The sequence below is a fragment of the Fusarium vanettenii genome (genome assembly GCF_000151355.1).
Source record: "Fusarium vanettenii 77-13-4 chromosome 5 genomic scaffold NECHAsca_5_chr5_3_0, whole genome shotgun sequence".
Taxonomy (NCBI): Eukaryota; Fungi; Ascomycota; class Sordariomycetes; order Hypocreales; family Nectriaceae; genus Fusarium; species Fusarium vanettenii.
Window position 1 is genome coordinate 105821 of NW_003315878.1, and position 20401 is coordinate 126221.

The 20401-nt window shown below is 54.9% G+C and overlaps 6 protein-coding genes across 6 annotated transcripts; 5 read left to right on the forward strand and 1 right to left on the reverse strand.

The window, feature by feature from the left end:
* Window positions 1–1415: 1415 nt before the first annotated feature.
* Window positions 1416–5110, forward strand: NECHADRAFT_104398 (uncharacterized protein; the record flags this gene model as incomplete). The annotated part of the gene is made up of 4 exons (XM_003050661.1): window positions 1416–1438; window positions 1669–1804; window positions 2798–4411; window positions 4484–5110. 4 exons carry the CDS (start codon window positions 1416–1418, stop codon window positions 4784–4786), a joined length of 2076 nt encoding a protein of 691 aa, XP_003050707.1. The 3' UTR covers window positions 4787–5110.
* A 482-nt stretch (window positions 5111–5592) lies between these two features.
* On the forward strand, window positions 5593–7542 carry NECHADRAFT_41507 (uncharacterized protein; the record flags this gene model as incomplete). The annotated part of the gene is made up of 1 exon (XM_003050662.1): window positions 5593–7542. One exon carries the CDS (start codon window positions 5593–5595, stop codon window positions 7540–7542), a length of 1950 nt encoding a protein of 649 aa, XP_003050708.1.
* An 806-nt stretch (window positions 7543–8348) lies between these two features.
* NECHADRAFT_93459 (uncharacterized protein) lies at window positions 8349–10466 on the forward strand (the record flags this gene model as incomplete). Its single annotated transcript, XM_003050663.1, has 1 exon — window positions 8349–10466. One exon carries the CDS (start codon window positions 8349–8351, stop codon window positions 10464–10466), a length of 2118 nt encoding a protein of 705 aa, XP_003050709.1.
* Window positions 10467–10960: 494 nt separating this feature from the next.
* NECHADRAFT_3366 (uncharacterized protein) lies at window positions 10961–12547 on the reverse strand (the record flags this gene model as incomplete). Its single annotated transcript, XM_003051044.1, has 4 exons — window positions 10961–11272; window positions 11335–11683; window positions 11737–11962; window positions 12004–12547. Coding segments are annotated over 4 exons (1431 nt in total), but the record flags the coding sequence as incomplete, so codon positions are not given.
* Window positions 12548–13989: 1442 nt separating this feature from the next.
* NECHADRAFT_80233 (uncharacterized protein) lies at window positions 13990–14541 on the forward strand (the record flags this gene model as incomplete). Its single annotated transcript, XM_003050664.1, has 3 exons — window positions 13990–14010; window positions 14062–14378; window positions 14451–14541. 3 exons carry the CDS (start codon window positions 13990–13992, stop codon window positions 14539–14541), a joined length of 429 nt encoding a protein of 142 aa, XP_003050710.1.
* Window positions 14542–18130: 3589 nt separating this feature from the next.
* On the forward strand, window positions 18131–20401 carry NECHADRAFT_93461 (uncharacterized protein; the record flags this gene model as incomplete). The annotated part of the gene is made up of 2 exons (XM_003050665.1): window positions 18131–18503; window positions 18645–20401. The coding sequence occupies 2 exons, from the start codon at window positions 18131–18133 to the stop codon at window positions 20399–20401; spliced, it is 2130 nt and encodes a 709-aa protein (XP_003050711.1).

The following is a 20401-nucleotide window of genomic DNA, read 5'->3' on the forward strand; positions in this document are numbered from 1 at the left end:
CCAAGCTACCCCAGCATCGCGTCCATCTATTTCCTACCTCAGGTAAGGAAAGGTAGGTGTAGCTCGGACAAGATGGAGCTAGCAGTGTGATGCTCCGACTATCCGTAGCTAGCCAGGTACTGTAGGTTTGGATATCTACACTTGAACGACAGCCTCGTAGTTGAGTCGAAACAGACTGCTACCAATTACCAGCCACTCTCACTAAACCATCATCCATGCCACGAAAGGATTGGGGATGGCGGCCTGCAAGCCCCGGATGCGGTAGAGGAGAAAGGTCTCACTCAACCGAACGACGCCATGAAATTGCCCATGTCGTCAGAGACAAGGTGTCGCGTCTCCACTTATGGGCAGTCGAAGAGGAACCGCAGCTGCGTGCCCACCCTGCAAGAATGCGTTTTTGCAGCAGTGTGCGGCGCTTGCTTTGTTGTTCATGGGTCTTCCCAGCTCTCGGCGCTTGTCGACTTGCCTATGGAGGCCCAGCATGACTACAATGATGGTTGCAATGAGGGCATCAGGCAAGGAAGAAGGTGCCCAAGCAGGCCCGTATGTTGGCATCCATACATTCACCATTAGTACTGCATCTTTGGATGGATGGTTGCGCAACCTGCAACAGGACGGTTCAGGGTATCATCATCATCGTCGATGTGTCGTCACTGCTATTGTGATTCACCGAGCTCTGTACAAGCTCTGTTCAAAGCTCCAAGGAGGAAACCTCGAAGCTTTCCAGGGTTTGACCTCTTCCTCCTTCTCCTACAGTACCACCAATTTTTCGTTAATTCCTGATACTTGCCGCCCTCGTACATAACATTATGGACTGAAATCCAAAACTTGCCCCCACGTGTTTCTGTCTTTCATCATCAACTTCCGCTTTCGCACACTGCTTCCGCCCACAGGCCCTCTTATCTCTACATCCTCACCTACTTTGCTCCCTCACCGCACCGTACCGTATCAACGTCGTACCTACAAAGCCCTCTCCTTTTTTCTCGCTCGTACCTATCGCCTCGCCCATTTCGCCATTTCTACTGGATTCGGCAAAACCAGCTCTTCCGAATCGCTTAATAATATCCCTGCGTCGGTACGGGTGGCGGTTGCGGTGGTGTACTTTTATTTTTTCTTTCTTACTGAAGCTCCCCCCCGTTACCGCCGACAATCTTTAATTTCGGTCCCCCCAGCCTGACCGACGCCAGACCAGACCCGTCCTGGTGCCTACCTACCGCCCGTGGTTCTCCTCCCAACCATTTCCATCCTATTCTACTCTCTCCCACAACCACATCAAAACATCCATCCGTCATTACCTACAAACCTACGTCCCTATCTACGCTACCTACGCCGCCGGCTTCGCTGCCTCACTCCTTCGCTCCCCGTTCCGACTGCGCAGACTCAAACGCCGCATCTGATATCTACGAATCGCAGCCATGGGCAGCTTCACCTTCAAGTGGTATGTAACAATCTGCCTTTTGATGACGGCGACGATCGCGACGACAGCTTCAAGCAAGCTTCACCCTTGGGCTTCACCCTTGAAGCTGCACACGTCGCGTGCCTACGGCGCAGCACTTTTCGTTGAGCTTTGTCTGGAGCTTTACCCCCTTCACCATTGTTGCTCCATGTCGCACTCTGGAACTAGGACAATGTCTGAGACATCTGGACTAACCCCGAGCTTTCTCATAGGGAGCATCCCGCCGACGAAGTCTACGTGACCGGTACCTTCGACGACTGGACCAAGAGCGTCAAGCTCGAAAAGACGGGCGATGTCTTCTCCAAGACGGTCGACCTCAAGGATGCCTCGAGCAAGATCTACTACAAGGTGCGTCAGCGACTGGTGCCTCGATCGGCGATACCACCAGCTCCCTCTACTCGGTGTTTCCCCCATGCACGCGATCCCGGATTGAACCATCAATTATCCATCCCCCCTTTCTCGTCACCGTGGAGAAGCTTCTCGTGCCCATCCTACCATCGTACCAAACCCTGCAGAGATGGATCATGGTAAAGCGCCATCCCCCCCACCGAGCAGTTGCGCCGCCGCCGCCGCCTCTTGTTCGTACTGGTACTGGCCTGGGTCTGGGTCTGGCGGATTGCGACCGTGTGTCCGTGCCGCTATGGAATCCGTGCCCTCCGCGCATCGCCATCTCTCAATCTGCAGGGTCATGATGAGCCTAAAAGGCTCTTAGGCACAAGAGCGGTGTCTGGGCTCGTCTGCTACGCTACGCTACCGTAATCCCAACCACCCCTGCTCGTCAATTTTTGCGGTCGCTGCTAGGATCGGGGATTGGGATTGCGCCAGGCCTGACCTTTTCCCTGCCTGTCATGTCATGGGTTCTCTACGACCCATACCGCGCGCCCACACCATCCCCAACCAACCCCCCGCGGTTCGGTATGACGCAACCCAACTACGCTCGAGACAGTTCTGGAATGCGTTAGTGAGCGGGGAGCGGTGAGAACCTGCTCGTCCTCAGCCCATGGCCCAGGTCCTTTTTGCAGGTCATTTGCAGGTCATGCCAGTCTCCCTAGATGTTGGCGCCAGGCGGCGACGTGGGACAAAGTCGATTCGCGCTGTCCTGGCCGCCAAGGCGTCTTTCAAGTCAGCGCTTGCTTGCGCTGCGCGCTAGTGTGCCTGCATTCAGACCCGCACCTACCCTGCCTGCCCGCCTTCCTCAGCTCTCCCGCCATTGACCTTTTCGTCATCGTACCAGATGATTGAAACCCCCCCTCCTCCCCTCTTCTGAACCCAATTGCTCTTCCTCCTCACCCTCACCCTTTGCGCATTCACTGTAGAGGCTGTCGCTCACGCATCATCTAGTTCGTTGTCGACGGCAACTGGGTAATCAACCAATCAGCAGCAAACGAGCCTGACACTCAGGGCAACGTGAACAACTTCCTCAACCCCGACCAAATCACAAAAGATACCCCCGCCGCCGCCATTCTTAACACCGTCACCCCCACATCTACCACTGCTGCGATGGCTTCCGAGCAACCTATCGAGGTAAAGCCCGTTGAGAAGGTGCTTGACGAGAAGGTGGCCGAGAGCAAGCCTGTTCCTGCGCTCGCTGACGAGGAGACCCTCACCGAGAACGAGAAGGCGCACCCCCTCGAGACCCCTTCTGACATTCCAGGCGGATTTCCCGCCACACCCGCGACTGAGCTGGATAAGCCTGTGTCTATCGCGCCTCTTGCGAACGAGCTGGAGAAGCCCATCAGCGTCAACCCTCTCCCCGCTTCTGAGGGTGCTGGCAACCCCATTACCCTGGCGCCTGGCGAGAAGATCCCCGAGTCTATCACCGCCCAGAGCACCGACAAGTACGTCAAGCTCGACAAGGAGTCGTACGAGAAGAGCGACACTATCCCTGGTGTTGAGACTGAGCTCCCTCCCGTTTCTGCCAACACCATCCCCGAGTCCAGCCTCCCCATTATCGGTGCTCAGGATGTCGCCATCAACACTGTGACCCCTGTTTCTACCACCGCGGCACTCGCCGCCGAGGTTCCCCTTGAGCCCAAGCCTGCTGTCCCCGAGGTTGTCAAGGAGAGCCAAGAGAAGGCCGACGCGGCCCCTGAAGCCAGCGCCGTGGCCGAGGGCGTCGAGGAGAAGGCCAAGGTTGAGGAGGAGTTGAAGGAGAAGGTTCCTGAGGCCCCTGCTACCTCTGAGGGCACCGCTGGCCAGGCTACCGAGAAGTCCGAGAAGGCCCAGGACGCTGGACTGGCTGCTCTCGCTGCCACTGCTGGTGGTGCCGTCATTGCTGCCGGCCTCACCGCCAAGGAGACCATTGAGGAGAAGGCTGCTCCTGTAGTGACCAACGCGACCGAGGTCATCACCGATGCCGCCGCCAAGAACCTCCCTGATGCTGTCAAGGAGAAGCTTCCCGTAGCCGCCCAGGAGGCTCTGGACGCCAAGACCAAGGAGCAGATCCGAGAAGAGGTGTCTCCCGAGGTCCCTGCCGAGGTCAAGGAGTCTCTCGTTGAGGCTGGCAAGGCTCCCGAGGCCGCTGCCAACACTGAGGCCGTTCAGGAGAAGAAGGAGGTTGAGGCTGAGCTTCTCAAGGAGATCAAGCCTGTCACTGGTACTTATGACGCCGTGGTGGAGCCTGCCAGCGAGGAGACGAAGCAGGTTTCCCCCGAGGTCCCCACTGAGGTCAAGGAGTCCATCACCGAGGCCGGCAAGAGCCCCGAGGCTGCTGCCAACACCGAAGCCGTCGAGGAGAAGAAGGTTGTCGAGGCCGAGCTCCTGAAGGAGGTCGCCCCCGTTGCCCCTGTTGAGGAGACCAAGACTGAGGCTGTTGCCCCTGAGGTGCCCGCTGAGGTTAAGGAGTCTATCGTTGAGGCCGGCAAGGCCCCTGAGGCTGCCGCCAGCACCGAGGCCGTCGAGAACAAGAAGGAGGTTGAGGCCGAACTCCTGAAGGAGACCGAGCCTGTCCCTGCCGTGGAGGAGACCAAGGCGGAAGAGGCCAAGCCCGCTGCCGAGCCCGCTGCTGTTGTTGCCCCTGTGGTTCAGCCCGAGGAGGCCAAATCCGAGACCAAGGTGGAAGAGACCAAGACTGAGGAGGCCAAGCCCGCCGTTGAGCCTGTAACGAAACCTGAAGAGGTCAAGGCTGAGGCTAAGCCTGAGCCCCAGGCGGAGACTCCCGCTGTCGGCAACGGTACCTCAGCCGCTGAGAACGGCAGCAAGGCCACCGAGACCAAGGCTGCTGAGCCCGCCGCTAACGGTAGCTCTTCGACCACTGCCCAAAAGAAGAAGCACAACCGACTGAGCTCGATCTTCAGCAAGATCAAGCACAAGCTGTCCGACCACAAGTAGACAAGACAAGGCGAGGGTGGAGTGAGATGAGCTAATGTCATGACAGTGTGGTGTCAGAAACGTCTTATGGGTTTTCTTTTTCTTTCGTTTTCTTGGGATTGGTGTCTTCGTTTATCAATGATTCCCCTGGATCCATGAGGAAGAGGAGAGTGGTTGAGATCACTGAGGGCCTGGATCTCCGTCATATACCTAGTTGATAGTCAGTTTTTACGCGTATGCTTTTGATTGATACCGGAATTCATGTATCATAGTATCCATCATGTCAAAAGAAGTGATGCTTGAAGGTTGGATACAACTTGACAATGAGTCCGTCTGTATCAGTCCACCGTGAGAATAGCTTTGGTGCTGTCGTTGAGGATATCCAGAAGTCACGCCTCTGGTCATGTGATAGCCTCAAGTGGCATCCGTTGATGACTAACGTTCATGTTGCAGGCAGGTAACGCCATTCCCCTGCGCCGCCGAGCCCGCCAACTCCGTCACGATTTGCCCCGCCAGTGAGTGACTCGCTCGATCCACCTCCATTCATCCACGGGGTCCGTCCCAGCTGGACCCCTTCGTGAACCTACTTTCCTCCAACTACTGTTTCAACAATCCTATCTACCTTGCCAAGACCTACCAGAACTGCCACTCTTTGCCTCTCTCTCCTTGGGACCTTGAGCGTTGACTCTCCCCTGGCGAGAGGCAAGAGATCTCGAGCCGGTGTCAGCCCGCCACAAGGGACACAGCCAAAGAAACCAACCCATTGAAGCGGCTGCCTGCCTCATCGGATCCAAGGTTGAAACACCTTCGAACCGACCGTACCGAACATGAGTTCGTCGACCTCGAGTGTGGGAAAATCCGCCCCTGCGCCATCAAACCCCCCAGCCATCCAGGCCGGACCATCGACGTCGAGCTTTGAATCATCACGTCGGCCATCGCAGGCCGGCTCCTCGTCAGCGCAATCCATGCCTCGGAAAGCTCAAGGCGCTCGAAAACAGCACCGGAGTCAACGTCGACCCGGCCTAGGAGATAGGTCCAATACCGGCCCTGACGACGAAGATGCGATGGCGGAATTAAGAGCGTTCAGAAACCCAAACAGTCGGCGTGGCCAGACTTCGATCACCCATCTCCTCAATTACTCGATGCCTCGACCGGTACAAGACCATCATACGCATGCCAGACATCCTAGACGGAATCCAACATGGGGGCTGGGATCTGGATACCACGCAGTTGATAAGGCGAGATATGTCCATGCCAACTACCGCTTTGTCCTGTCTCCAGAAGGAACCTATAGCAAGCAGTCGTCGGATGCTGACACGCACCTGGACTGGTCTTTGGTGATGCAGATTATTGCTTCGAGCGAGTCGCAGACTTCATCATGCCCGATTTGTCTTTCGGAGCCAGTGGCTCCTCGTATGGCGAAATGCGGGCACATCTTTTGTTTACCTTGTCTGATTCGGTTTATGAACTCAAGCTCCAGTGAGGAGGAAGGAAAGGCAAACCGTGGTCCAAAATGGAAGAAGTGCCCCATCTGCGAGGACTCGATTTACATGCAAGACGTTCGACCTGTCCGGTTTTATGCAGGTCAGGAAAGCCCGCTACCTAGAGTTGGTGACGACGTCGTGCTACGATTAATGGCACGGGGTGCACACTCAACGATGGCTCTCCCGCGGGAGGGTGCCGCGGAGGCACGCACTTTCGGGGACGACATTCCCTGGCATTTCGCTGCCAACGTTCTGGACTACGCCCGCATGATGAAGGGCACCACGGATTATATGGGCGCTCAATTCGACGAGGAAATCGCTTCGCTAGAGAAGCAGGCGAAGGAGGATGAGACTCTGTTTGGTCAAGATGGTGAATGGTCTCAGAAGGCCATCCGAGCTGTCACAGCCTCTAAAGAGAAACTGGCAGATCTTCAACTCGCAGAGGAGCCAACGGCCGGGCCAGGGTCAAGTTCCGGGAAGCAATCAGCAGATCCCGACTTTTACTTCTACAGCTCCCCACCTCATCTCTACCTCTCACCACTGGACATTCGCATCCTGAAAACCAAGTATGGCTCCTTCTCGTCATTCCCCTCTACTCTCCTCCCTCGCGTCGAGCACATCTCAACCGGCCATGTGGTCGACGACGCACTGCGTAGGAGAGCTAAGTACCTCGGGCATCTTCCTCGCGGGTGTGTCATCAGCTTCCTGGAATGTGACTGGACAGACATTGTGCCAGCAGAGACGTTGGCGTCTTTCTCGGGAGAAATCGAGCGGCGACGGAAACGGAACCGCGAGAAAGAAACGCAAGAGGAACGGGAGCGCCTCCAAGCAGAGCGACTCGAAGCAGCTGCCCTACGCAAGACGACGGGGTACCAGAGACTACCCCAGCCACTTGAGGAGGAGGATGTCCCTCGGATGGACATGTCCGAGTTCCAGCCACTGAGCGGTCATTCTGGTGCCACACCCCCGGATCCTCGACCAGGATTCGAGACGTTGGCGGAAATGTCAACCAGCCCATCGACTCAGAGAACAGTCTGGGGCACACGGGTGATCAATGGATCTCCTGAGATGGCGCCAGTTCGGAGTTCGAATGCTGACGACGGCTGGCTCAAAGACGAGGACCTGTTTGATTCGGCTGATCTTGCGATGCAGATCCAGGCCATCGAGTCGGCAACGGATAACAACAATGCACGTCCGAATAATAGTGGTGGTGGCGGCGGCGGTGGTGGTGGAAAGAAGAAGAAGAAACAGAAAATCACACTCATGAGCACTGGTGGTCGCAGAGGCAATTGAGGGCCTATTCTATTCTTGGTTCTAGACTGCGGAAGAGGATATGACCTGTTCCATGGAACACAATACAGCAAGTAGGGAGTAGCAACTTGACTGACTGGTAGATGGTGATGCCTCGGAGTTGACGCGGGACTTTACGCTTCACCTTGATTGGAATTGGGACTGGTACTGGGATGCAATTGATTGATTTGGAATTGTGTTCGGTCACTCAAGTGATTGTCCTAACTAGATGCTAATCCTTACTTGCGCTCAAGGCTTGCTTGCTATTTGTACCATCATCTGATGGATGAAGCATGTAGTCCACCCTGAGGTTGACATGGCGGCACCTGAGTTGGATACTAACTCGCCAATTGTCTATATGCAGCTACATTATTGATTAAGAAGAGATATACGGCATCCGAAGATTATCAGAAACCATAGCAAAGCTACCTAGCGAGCCGATTTCTGATGGTTTTCTTTGAACTTGTTTCTTTCAAGCATCTTTGGTTGGTAAGTGTCTTATCTCTTATCAGCGATGCACTGATGCAAGATTGGCCAATCATATCTGCCGGTTGCAGCTGTCCGCAGAAAACTGCGGGGCGAGGCCGCAACGTCCCAAATTTTTTTCCCTGGTCTGGATCGTTTGAACCGCGACTTTTCTCAACTCCAAGCCTTTGCGGCTCATCACAACCTGGATCCTGGATACACAAACGCCACTCGGAAGAACGACAAAAGATAGCTCTGTTAGCCAGTCACATCAGAGCATGGCCGTCCAGACGTCACCGTCACTCACTTCAACGTCGCACACCTTGACGGCCGCACCTCCCGCCATGGCCGCCCCAGAGTCACTCGCCAACAGCCATGTCCTGGCGCTCCTCGAAAGCCTAGCCGACGGCAAGCGTCATGCCTTTCTCCAGCCCACCGCCGCGATCCCGACCGACTCTCTAAACCTTGTCAAGCACACCCTCGAAAGCTTTGCTGGGCGGGTTGGCGATGAACAGCAGGAGAGGCTCAAGGAGAGCCGGAAACGCAAGAGGAACGCCGGCGGAAAAGATGATGTTCTCAAGATGCGCAAGGTCTACATCGACGGGTTTGAGACGGGTCAGGTATGGCAACAGGCCAAGAGGATCATCGGTGGTGTTTTGAAGTACTCAGAGGAAGCCCTTGCTGAGCTCCAGGAGCGTGACGAGGTCACAGTCAATGGAACCAGCGCGGATGACTCCAAGCTACTCGAGTTTGGGGAGGACGGGTTCGAGGTGGGCTCTGATGATGAGGATGAGAGCGAGGATGGATCTGAAGATGACGACCAAGAACAAATATCGGACGAGGAAGCGTTGGAAGACGGTCAAGAAGACGACCAAGAAGATGACGACGAGTTAGAGTTTGACGAAACAAGAGACGACTACGAGGATGAGGATGACGAGGTCGATGGACCTGCTGAGGAGTATGTTGAGGATCCTGATGGTCTCAACGATGGCTTCTTCTCTCTCGATGACTTCAACCGACAAACACAATGGTTTGAGGAGCAAGACGCAAAGGGAGATCCCTACACCGACCAAGTGAGCGACGAGGAGGACATCAACTGGGATGTCGACCCCATGGCCCCTCCCAAGGCGGGTTCAAAGTCAAAGAAGGCAGAACCGCAATCAGAAGATGAAGAGGATGACGATGAGGACGATGGCCCCACATTTGGAGATATGGCTCTCGATGCACCCGAGGGTGACAGTGAGGATGAGGCCATGGACATGGATGCCGATATGGACGATGAAGGAATGGACTTCAACGCCAACGAAGTCTACTACAAGGACTTCTTTGCGCCGCCCCCCAAGAAGTCCAAGGGTGGCAAGCCCAAAAAGTCTGTCAAGTTTGAGCCCAAGCAGCCAGACGATGCCGATGTCGAGAGGGCCATGGCCGATGTTCGGAGAGATCTGTTTGACGACGAGTCAGAGAATGAGGACTCTGACGATGCTCTATCTGACGTCTCGGCTGGAGACCCCAAGTCGCGACGCTCAGCTCACGAGCGAAGGCAAGCCAAGCTCGCTGAGGAGATCCGCAAGCTCGAGGCTGCTTCGGTGGCCAAGCGAGAATGGACCCTCTCTGGTGAGGCCGCTGCCGTGGACCGTCCCATGAACTCGCTTCTCGAGGAAGACCTCGACTTTGAGCACATCGGCAAGCCGGTGCCCGTCATCACACCCGACATCACCGAGGGCATTGAGGATCTCATCAAGAGACGTATTCTCGCCCAGGAGTTTGACGAAGTCATCAAACGCCGACCCGACACTGAGGGTCTCCCCGCTGGCACACGCCGTGGCCTCATTGAGCTTGACGACAGCAAGGCCACCAAGGGTCTGGCCGAGATCTACGAGGAGGAGCACGTCAAGAACACCGACCCTGATAACTACGTCAGCCAGTCGGACGAGAAGCTCCAGCGTGAGGAGAAGGAGGTCGAGGCCCTCTGGAAGGATGTCAGCGCACGCCTCGACGCCCTCAGCTCCTGGCACTACAAGCCCAAGCCTACCGCGCCGTCCCTGTCAGTCGTCGCCGACGTGGCTACGGTTGCCATGGAAGATGCCCAACCCACAACAGCCCAGGGCGTCGCGGGCGAGAGCAGCCGCATGGCACCTCAGGAGGTCTACAAGGCCGGCACCACCGAGACAGCTGCCCAGGGCGAGGTCGTCACCAAGGCCGGTCTGCCCGTGGCACGCCAGGAGATGACGCGCGAGGACAAGACCCGTCGTCGTCGTCGCGAGAAGGAGCGCGTCCGCAAGGCAGGCGGTGTCGACGGTAAGAAGGTGGTTAGCAAAAGGGCCAAGATGCAGCGTGACACCATCGCCGAGCTGAGGAAGGGAGGTGTCAAGGTCATCAACCGCAAGGGAGAGATTACGGATGTGGATGGTAAGAAGGCCAAGGCCCCTAAGGTGGTATCGAGCGGCAACTTTAAGCTGTAGAGAGCGATGCATGTCTGGACTGGGATTTGTAGGAAAAGGGGAAAAGCGAGAAGGGGCTTCGGGTTGGTTGCATGTCTTGCGAGCGATTCATAATAGAACGCGGTTTATGTTTGGTCGGTGTATATCGAAATGTCCATCGTATATTGGTTGCCTTGATCGTGTCACTTATCATGTTATATATGCTTCACTTGTTTCGTCTGAATCAAGATAAACTTCATCAAGTCCAAATGGACAAGCATTATCGTACAACTTCTTGCGTTCCCATCCATACCCGGGCATAAACACAAATCCTTTCTCGTTAGGCACCAAATGGTTGTTGGTAATTGTACACCCTCACGCGCGCCTGTATCAGCCACGGCAGCGTCGCAGTCCCATCCCGTCCGTCCCATGCCATTACATATCTTGCCGTCCTTGATACCCCAAACTCCAGCCGTGATTTCACCCCTTGTAGAGCCCTACCGGAAGAAAAGCAGTAGATGTTGGCCGTTTTAAGCTTCCACCTTGGCCTTCTTGGCCTCGGACTCCTCGGCGGGCTCTTCGGCCTTTCGCTTGCCGTTAGACTCAGCTTCAGGCGCAGCAGCGGGCGCTGGGGCAGCAGCTGGAGCATCAGCCGGGGCGGGAGCCTCCTTGTTCTTCTTGCGGACGAGGCCACTGAGATCGGTGGCAGTCTTCTTGGCCTCCTCGACACGAGCCTTGGTCTCGGCAGCAGACTCGCCAAGAGCAGCACCAAGGATGCCACCAAGGGGAGTAGCATCAGCACCCAGCAAGCCCGCGGCGTCGATGGGATCATTTCGGAGGTCGACGAGCTACAGATGGTCAGTATAATGAATACACAAGGTACGCAGGGAACGAAAAGGTAAGGACTTACTCGCTGCTCCATGTCGCCAATCACTTCCTTCATTTCCTGAATGGATTTCCGCGCCAGCTCGTTGTCCTCGGGAGAGGCCATGGTAGCAAGCTCAACCTCCTTGTTCTGAAGCTTAAGCTTAGAGCTCTTAATGGCCAGCTCCATCTCCTTGACAGCCTCATCACGCATGCCTTGGTCCATCTCCTCGCGCTTGGCGCCGGTGCCGTCGTCATCGGCGACGGTCACGGAAGCAAACTCCAGAGCCAGGGAGAGCTTGAAGTGAGCCTCGGCGATGATCTCAGATTCCTCGGGATAGAGTTCCAACTTGTACTTGAGGGAAGTTCGGCCGTCCTCGATGGCATTCGGGTAGCTATACGCGCGATGGTTAGGGCGGGGATGGAAGTATTCTCGGGCTACACATACCGTCCATTCTCGAGAGAAATCTCAGAGAGGGCATCATGAGTGTCAGCAAGACGCTCCTTGACGTGCCGCACGGTAGGTGAGTCGCCCTCTGCAACCTCCTTGCCCTTGCCAGTCTCAGTCTCTTCAGTGTCTGGGTTTTCCAGTCTCTTTAGATAGCACACTCGAGCAAGGTCAAGAATCTCAAAGGCAGTGGCCAGGTCGTCATCCTCCTCCTCCTCCTCTTCGCCTTCGGCAGCTTCCTGTAAATGAGGTCAGCTAACAATCCACTTTTCCAGCTATAGGGTGGACTACGTACCTCTTCTTCATCAGAGTCATCAAAATTCTCGTCGCCAGTAAACTGGAACAGAGGCTTCTTCGCATCAGCATCGACCTTGGAAGATTCATCCTTCTTCGCCTCGTCCTTCTGCTCCGCGATGATGCCAATGCCTTCTTGCGTCACCTTCTGGGCCTCGGTCTGTGCGGGCTTCTTGGCTTTGCTTCCGGCCCCCTTTCGCTTTTCGGCCGCGGCGGGCCCTCCAAGAACATCACTCTTGCTCTGTCCGACCTTGAACAAGCTGCGACCATAATGGAAGAGGATTTCAGCGTTCTCGGGAGCAGTCTCGCCATTGAGCTCGGCCTGCAGGATGCTGGCCCTGGAGAAGACTTCGGCAGCCTCCTCATAGTTTCTGTGGGCATACAGGGCAGTTCCCTTTGCGCACAGGTCGGCGAGGGTGACCTTCTTGGAGTTGGGGTCTTGGTCGTTTGCGATAAGGAAGTCGGTGTTGGGTGTATCGACATTGGGAGTGCCAACAGCAGGAGTTATGGTGGCGGACTCGACCTGGTCGTCAGGCTTTGCAGAATCATCGGGCTTCGCAGAATCGCTGGCGGGAGCCTCAGCTGGGGCGCTAGTAGGCTCCTCGGCCGACTTCTGGGGTTCGTCGATGATCTTGGGTGTCTCGTTGACGACGGGCGCCGCCGTCTGTTCTGTAGCGTCGGCCATTGAAATGCGCACTTGCAGGAGATGGAGCAGTAGCTAGACCAATTGATGAAAGGTATAAAGATGCAGGGTCTGATGAAGTCGATAAACTCGAGATGCTTGATGCGCGTCGTCGTTGATGCAGATGAAAGATGCGAAAAATGGCGACGGCGAGTGGAGGGTTTGCGACAAAGCTCAAAGAACGACCCAGCAACGGGCGACGCAAGTGGTATGACGCGCGTGGTTCCGGGGGAAGGAACGAGATCTGGCGCGTTTCATTGGTCAGAAGTGGCGCTGGTGGGGCGAGAGCTTCTTTCTTTGTTCGAGCTCCCTTGACTCGCTTGCACTTGCCTCGAGCACCATGAACCCATTGACCAGACAAAAATGGGCCAAATTCATGATATTGATATCAGCATAGCAAGACAAAGAGAAATGGCCAGTCGAGTCAACAAATACCCACATCAGAGATGAGGTACCCGTTTACCAATAAGGACGTTCCTAGGTACTGTTTTCAGTACTTCTGAAAGGACTAGTGTAAATCCATTGGCTGACGTTGGAGAAGTTGAGTCCTACCCTATAGGTTACAGATGACATCTGAAGTTTGAGTTGTCATGTTCTTTCAGTGACATATGAGGCCGAATTGAGTTTATCTTTGCCAAGGATGATCATGTGTACGTTTTCCCATGAATATCAATCTGCTTTCCCCTCGATATTGGTCATTACCGCTTGGCGAATGCATCTGCGCACGCTCCTTCACCTCTCTTTACCCACTCGCCGTGATGGAGATCACGACAAGGATGCGAACGTCGCAGCTCAACAAAACACGGGGCTGGAAGTTGTTTCACCCAAAGGCTTGTTTGCACTTCAATCTATTCAACCGTCTTACGGCACCATGGCGTCGATCGTTGAAGCCCAGACCTGTAGCCACCCCGCAGCGGCGTCGGTAGTTCACTAATCATCGCGGCGTGGCGCGTTCCATCTCAGGCTTCGTGCGCGACCGGCACGCGAAGTCATGTGCCCCTGGATCAGTCGCACACAGCACCATTGGCTCAATTGCAAGCCATATCCAGGCAGCAACGCCTCAAACCGGGGTCTGGTCAATCCGTTGAGAAACGGACTGTGATGAGAGTTGATATTGGAACAAAGGATGGAGGCGTTAATAGTGCGAACTGTCGACTATAAATCGGCGGGGTAGGACATTGCTTGAGACGAGAGAGTTGCCATTGCTCAAGACGCCATAGTCAAGTCATCAAGAACAAACAGACTCACCTCCTTGAACAGTCGCACCGACATCAACCATGGATGAGAGCCGTGTCCAGGTGCCGTATCTTCAAATCACCCCTCAAGGGTCTCTACTAAGACCACTCTAGGAAGCCCTCGGCCAGATTTGCTGGCTTGAAGTACCCGTCCGAGACTTCGCCCGTGCCAAGAAGTTCTACACCGAAATTTTTGGCTGGGAGGTCATGGATGAGCCGGCAAAGGCCGTTGGCGACTGCGTCAAGAGCATGCACTTCTTCAACAAGGGCAAGACTCTGCACGGGGCCTTTCTCGAGCTTGATGAACCCTATCATGTCGTCAACAATATCGCTGAACGCCCGGCTGCGTTGCCTCTGATGCCAACTCTCTGCGTCGTGGACTGCGAAGAGACACTCAAGAAGGTCGCCTCAGCCGGCGGCAAGACGGCCCTGTAAGTATCCTGTCATGCTGGCGCCGGAGCCCAAGCCCGAGAGATACCCCGACCCGACTGACATGCCCCAAGTCCCAAGACGGCCATCGGAGGAGAGATGGGATATTTCGCCCGGCTCATTGACACGGAAGAAAACATGATTGGCATCTGGTCTCAGAAATGAGCCAAGTCTCGAGTTGGCCAAGTTGGATCGTACCTGCGGGACCGCGTGTTGGTTGACTGATAGCATCCTGTCCTTTCCACGAGTTGAATATGGAAGTAGAACAGATTCCTTCACCCATCGTGATCAACATTCATGATGATGATACGAAGTGATATGCGTGAAACTTCCTAAAGGTGGAAAAACTCCAAGAGTCAAACTGTTGCTTCGGCGAAACCATGCTGCTGACCAACCTGTCGGTACCTCAACGCCCTGAATAGGATCAGTCTCGACTGTGACTGCGGGCTTGGTTGTCCTCTATTGGATGGAAAAGCGCCCTTCGGGTTGATGGCGAGATTGTGTGAAAAGGTCAAGACGAAGCGACGGAGCCTAACTCGTTAACGAAAGCTTATGCAAAACCTGCGCCTTGAGTTCTCGATCCACTGGATCGTTTCTAGAGCCAAGGCCCTTGTCAGGACGAGGCCTCATTCGTGGGATAACAGAGCCGCGGCCCGTGAGGCTAGGGAGCGGCGCCGCAATCCCGGTGCCAGCTGGGATGAAGTCCGGGGTCGGAGACCTTGCCGAATCATGAAACGCATTCTATTCGCTCATGCCTCGTAATAAATCTGTAACTTATGGCCGGAACACTGAGAATCCGATGGGTGCATGCTTCAGAGATAGAGTGTGACATGTGTTTATATGAAAACACCGCGGGATTAATTGTATGCACCGGCCACTTTTAGGCCAGAGCTTGGATCAAAATCTCGGTAAGAGAATGACCATTGAGGGTCTTAAGAAAGAAATAGCATGGCATGATATGACAAGAGGGTGCAATGACTGGACCAGAACAGCAAATGTGCCTGTCCATCACCATAATCCAGGTTCATGCCTCAGGTTGGGTGAAACATGGTTATCGCGATAGTAGCAACCGATGGCAAGGCAGAGTCGGTGGTATGTAAGATGGAGATCAAACAAACTTTGGGGACGTGACAGGTTGCGGAGATTGCGTGCGTGCAGACATACGTAACGTCTCTCTCGCCATGGTTGATGCCGCGATGCTCCCTAGAGGCTTCAAGGCCCTGCTGGACCCTCCGTAGTCATGAACAATGGCAGAGAGTAGCACCGGAATCCACAGCAATTTTGATCCGTCCGTCTGTTGCCGGCCGTCTGCTACCGAAACAAATGGCAAGCCGAGTATGCTCCCAACTCGAGTCCAATGAGCGAGGTGCGAGTTGGTCGAACCAAGTACGAGATGGGTCCATGGATAGTCAGTCACGCCAGTTTGTGTCGAGTGGGCTCTTGTTGTGTCATTTGGTAGCTTTGTAATTCGGGCTCCTTGGATAGAAACCTGGCCAAATCTCGTCAAAAGCAAGGCCTGAGAGTTGTACCCCTGAGATAGAAAATGCACCTCGAAATGGATGCAACCTGTCCTTCCTCTTCCTGGACGATGGCGATGTCGTCCTGTAGCTGTGATGTCGCATGGCCTTGAAACAAGTACAAGGGTCCCCCAATTGCCCAAGGGACAAGGGGTACTCGAAACAACCGCGAACCGAATTTAAAGCATTGAAAGAATCTGCGGGGACTGTCAGTCGCGCGATTGGTGGATAATCGACAACCCCCAAAGTCCAGCTATCAAGGGCCGTGGAGAATCTCAAGTCCATCGCCCTCACAACCCCCCCCCCCACCCTCGTCAAACCTGCCATCCCGTGGCGTTTTCCCTCCACTCTGTGTGGAGTGAATGAAATGGCCGAAGGGAGGGATGCATCGTCTGTACTGTACGTAGTAGGTAGGTAGATATGTATCATCCATCAGAAGAGAAGGAGGCTTTCTCATGCTGTCCCTTGACTTGGACCCCAAGAAAGTCCGTCCACTGCAGATGAATCGTTAGTGTTGCCTTTTAGGTCATGGGTCGGCCGCGCTCTGGGGTCGGTTACAAGTGCGACGTTGCGGGAGCAGGTGCAGGTGTTCCAAGACCTGGGCTGGGCTGGCAGGCTGTGGAGGCGAAATGGCAAATTCTCGATGCATTCCACGCTTCACGATGGGGTCTCGAGACGACGGGGCGGCCAGCTTTTCCGATGGCTTATCGGCAATAGATGAACTGAGAGGGATCATCACCTTACGCAACCCCCAATTCCGACCAGAACCAATACCCCCACAAAGATAGTCTCGGTGGTGGTTCCTCCCATACCCGATGCATACGTATGTACGGAGGAGCTCAACCGGCCACAGCGAATGTATTGGATGGTTGATCAGCTTCGGTACTTACTTGCCTTGCCCTTGCCGTCCATTAATGCTTGCACACGCACTCATGGAAGGAATGGATGGTAACAGGGACTGACCCAACCTTTTCCAACGCACAGATCAGAGATCAACAGTGACAACCTTTATTTGAGTTTGGACAAGCACTTCTGACTTTCATCTAAACGCGCTCCATACAGTACATGCTGCGACCTTCTCCACGGCATATACGACGGGTACCCATCTCGGCCTCTATTCCTCTCTGGAGATCGTGATATATGTCTCATATCCTCAAGGTCCAAGTCAAGCAACTAAGTCCCAGGTCTGCGGTTGATGCCGTCGGGGTCTGCATCGTTCGCCTCAGCGTAAATCGCCCTGTGGTGGAACAATTACTACGCCCCCGCCGCCTGTCTTGGTCGTCTCCCTTCCACCAACAGCAGGGCTCGAGTTTCGCCCACATCCCGGTCGCAGCCACTCTCGTTGATCCTGTCGAGGTCGCCCCGGGTCCCAGCTCGTCAGCTCCATCAGCTCCATCAGTCTCTGTCAGGGATCTTGTCCCTTGTTTCGCCCCGGCCGTGCCCTATCTGAGCCGGCTCAAACATCCCATCGGTCAAATATTCCTCGCTTGGCACTTTAGCGACCCAAGTCTCGCCGCAGGACATCTCGTCTTCTGCATTGCTTCGCCTGCTCTACCGTACCGTACAGTACCCACGACTCGCCCACTTCAGCTCGACTCTTTTTACTTGCTGTGCCGTCCGTCTTGCGAATTCATAGCCCAAAAGGTACCGACCTAACCAGGCGCCCTCTTATGCATACTATACCCCCTTTCCTCCGTTTTCGAGAGACTACTCAATCTCCTTCGCTCTCTCTTAAACTGGTCCTTCGTCTACTTCTCTCAAACCTCACCTTACCCCATATTCCGACATCGTCCCCACTGGGTCCGCCTTCAACCTGCGAACGCATACTGCATCCACTGCACGAGATCTCGTCACCTTAATTTGACAGCCATTCTAACTCTAGCCCGCGCTCCAGAAAACCGTTGCGGCTCTTCTACTGCGACTTCGTCTTTCGAACTCTTTGGTGCTTTTCCGACCCGAAACCGCTGCACGCCTCGAGCCGAACTGAACTTTTTGCGCCGGATACCGAAAAAAAAAAAAGCGATATTGCATTCACCATATACGACCGAACCGTACTTAGCCTGACGAGTTTCCGTGAATTTCTCCTGCGCATTGGAAGCGCTTGCGATTGGTGGTGATGCGACTTGGTTTGGTGAAGGATATTGGGAACCTTCGGACCCCATTTGGATAAGCTACGGCGATTTACAGTTAAAGAGGTGGAACTACCTAGTCTGTCGCACTGGGAAGGAACGACAAAAATGGCCGCCGTCCAACCGTTAATGCCTGAACCGCCCCTCGGGCCGACACCATCCGTCACATTGAATGGTTCAGAACCCGTCGCCATGGACCTCGACCGACCGAATCAAAGCCCAGTCATGATCAACGAGAGTACATTTGGGAGTACGCCGGCAAGGGGAGACAACAGGATTGTCGCCATCGTCTTTGGACCCGGACAGGATCACATTGTGTCGGTTTTCGCAGAAGTCTTGGGAACGCCTTGCAGGATAAGAGATGGGTTCGAGCACGTTTCAGCAGAGGATCGTGGGTTTGTCGTGGGCGTTGCGGCAGGCGAGGCGAAAGGAGATGTCGCTGCGCGCAACCAGGAGCTTGTCGTTGCCATCAACGCTCACTGTGTGAACCTAGGGATGCCGCCGGATCTCCATCTTTCCGCCAGTTGCGACTATGAGTTTCTCTATACCGAATCGCCCTTCTTCCGCCGCGACCTTGCGAGGTTTATTTCTTTTACGCTCGGCCAGATCAATCACCACGAAGCGCTCATGGCGAAGCCGAGGACTTACTTTATCTCGACCACATTCCCAGACGTTCACGCTGCTCTGCCAAACATCGACATCTTGACTGTTGGCGCAGATGCCGTCGAGATTCGGGTTGATCTACTAAGAGAACCAACCGGAGACGGCAGTTTCTCAGAAGTGCCCAGTCTCAGTTATGTTGGCGAGCAGGTAATGCTTCTGCGCCAGCGGACAGAGCTCCCTATCATTTTCACGACCCGATGCACAAGGGAGAATGGGAGGTTTCCAATGGACAAACCCGAGATCTACTACGAATACCTCTATCGTGCCATCCAATGGGGCGTGGAATACATCGACGTAGAGTTGTGGTTGCCCGAGGAAATTCGAAAGAATCTATATGAGCGCCGGGGCAACTCGCGCATCATGTCGGCCTTTCATGACTTTTCCGGAACCTTTCGATGGCCATCCAAGTATGCCCAGGAGGTGTTTGAGAGGTCAAGGCAGTACGCGGATATTATCAAGATGATTGCCATTATTAACGAGCATAACGAAAACTTCGAGCTGGAGTATTTCCGTTCCAAGATGCGCGCCGAGTACCCCGACGCTCCTCCCTTTTCTGCAGTCAACATGGGCGAGACCGGACAGTTCTCGAGAACATTGAACCCCGTCTTTACGCCCATCACACACCCGCTTCTTCCCATAATAGCTGCTCCCGGTCAGTTGAGCGCAGCTGAGATCAACGCAGCCCTGTCTCTGCTGGGCCAGCTACCAAGAAAGCACATCTATGGAATCAACAGCACAACCTCTGGATGCGCCACCCCCAAGGCGCCATTCTACGAAAAATGTATCAACGAACTAGGCCTTCCTCACCATTTTGCCGTTGTCGAGAGGCACCCCAATAACCCTGGAAGCATGGAAGCTTGGTGCAACCAGAAGCATTTCGGGGGCGCATACCTCAACCCAGGGCTACCACATCACACATTGATAAAGAACGGCCCCTTTTTCGGAGCATTGAATGGAGGCAACGGCCCAATCCTGACTGAAGCCGCTCGCGCCATTGGCGTGGTTGACACCATTGTGGTGCAATCTGGCTCCTCGTCAAGGTCGTCATCACCCGGATCAATGCCGTCCAGTCCTCGTCAACGGCAGACCGACTCACTCGATTCCAGCAGCCAGTCAGGTTTGGCACCGACGGCCTCTCTTGTCTTTGACAACGCGGGATGGAAAGGAATACTCAGTACACTTACACGCGACTTGGCTCCCTCTGCCTACTTTGGGCGCTCAGCTGTGGTGATGGCCTCGTCATCCGATGATGCTGCCCCGGTATTCTTTGCCATGAGGGCCCTCAGGATTTCCAAGATTTATACGATAGGCTTCCGCACGCCTACTGCTCTCGCTCGAAATGCGCCTCCGATCGAACCGTTCATCAGCCTCGAGAGCCTTCAGCGTGCCCGGTCAGTGGGTGATGACAGCGCTCCGTTTGTTATTGTGTCGGCACTTGGCTGGGAGAAGAGTCATCTGGTTGGCATGTTGCTACGAGCGTTTGGAGCAGCCGGATCGAGAGGGACGACGAACACGAAGAAGGTCTTCCTCGACTTGGCCGATGGAGCAGCACGGAGGAGTTCGGATCCAAGCCTGATCGCCGACAAGAATGGATTTGCTGCCTACGGGGCAGATGACGTTGCTGCTTTCACGACAGTAGAAAGTTTACGGTTACTTGTTGGACAGAACGTGCCGTACAGCTTCGTGCGGTTGGCAAGCGGTGGCCACCGATACTGA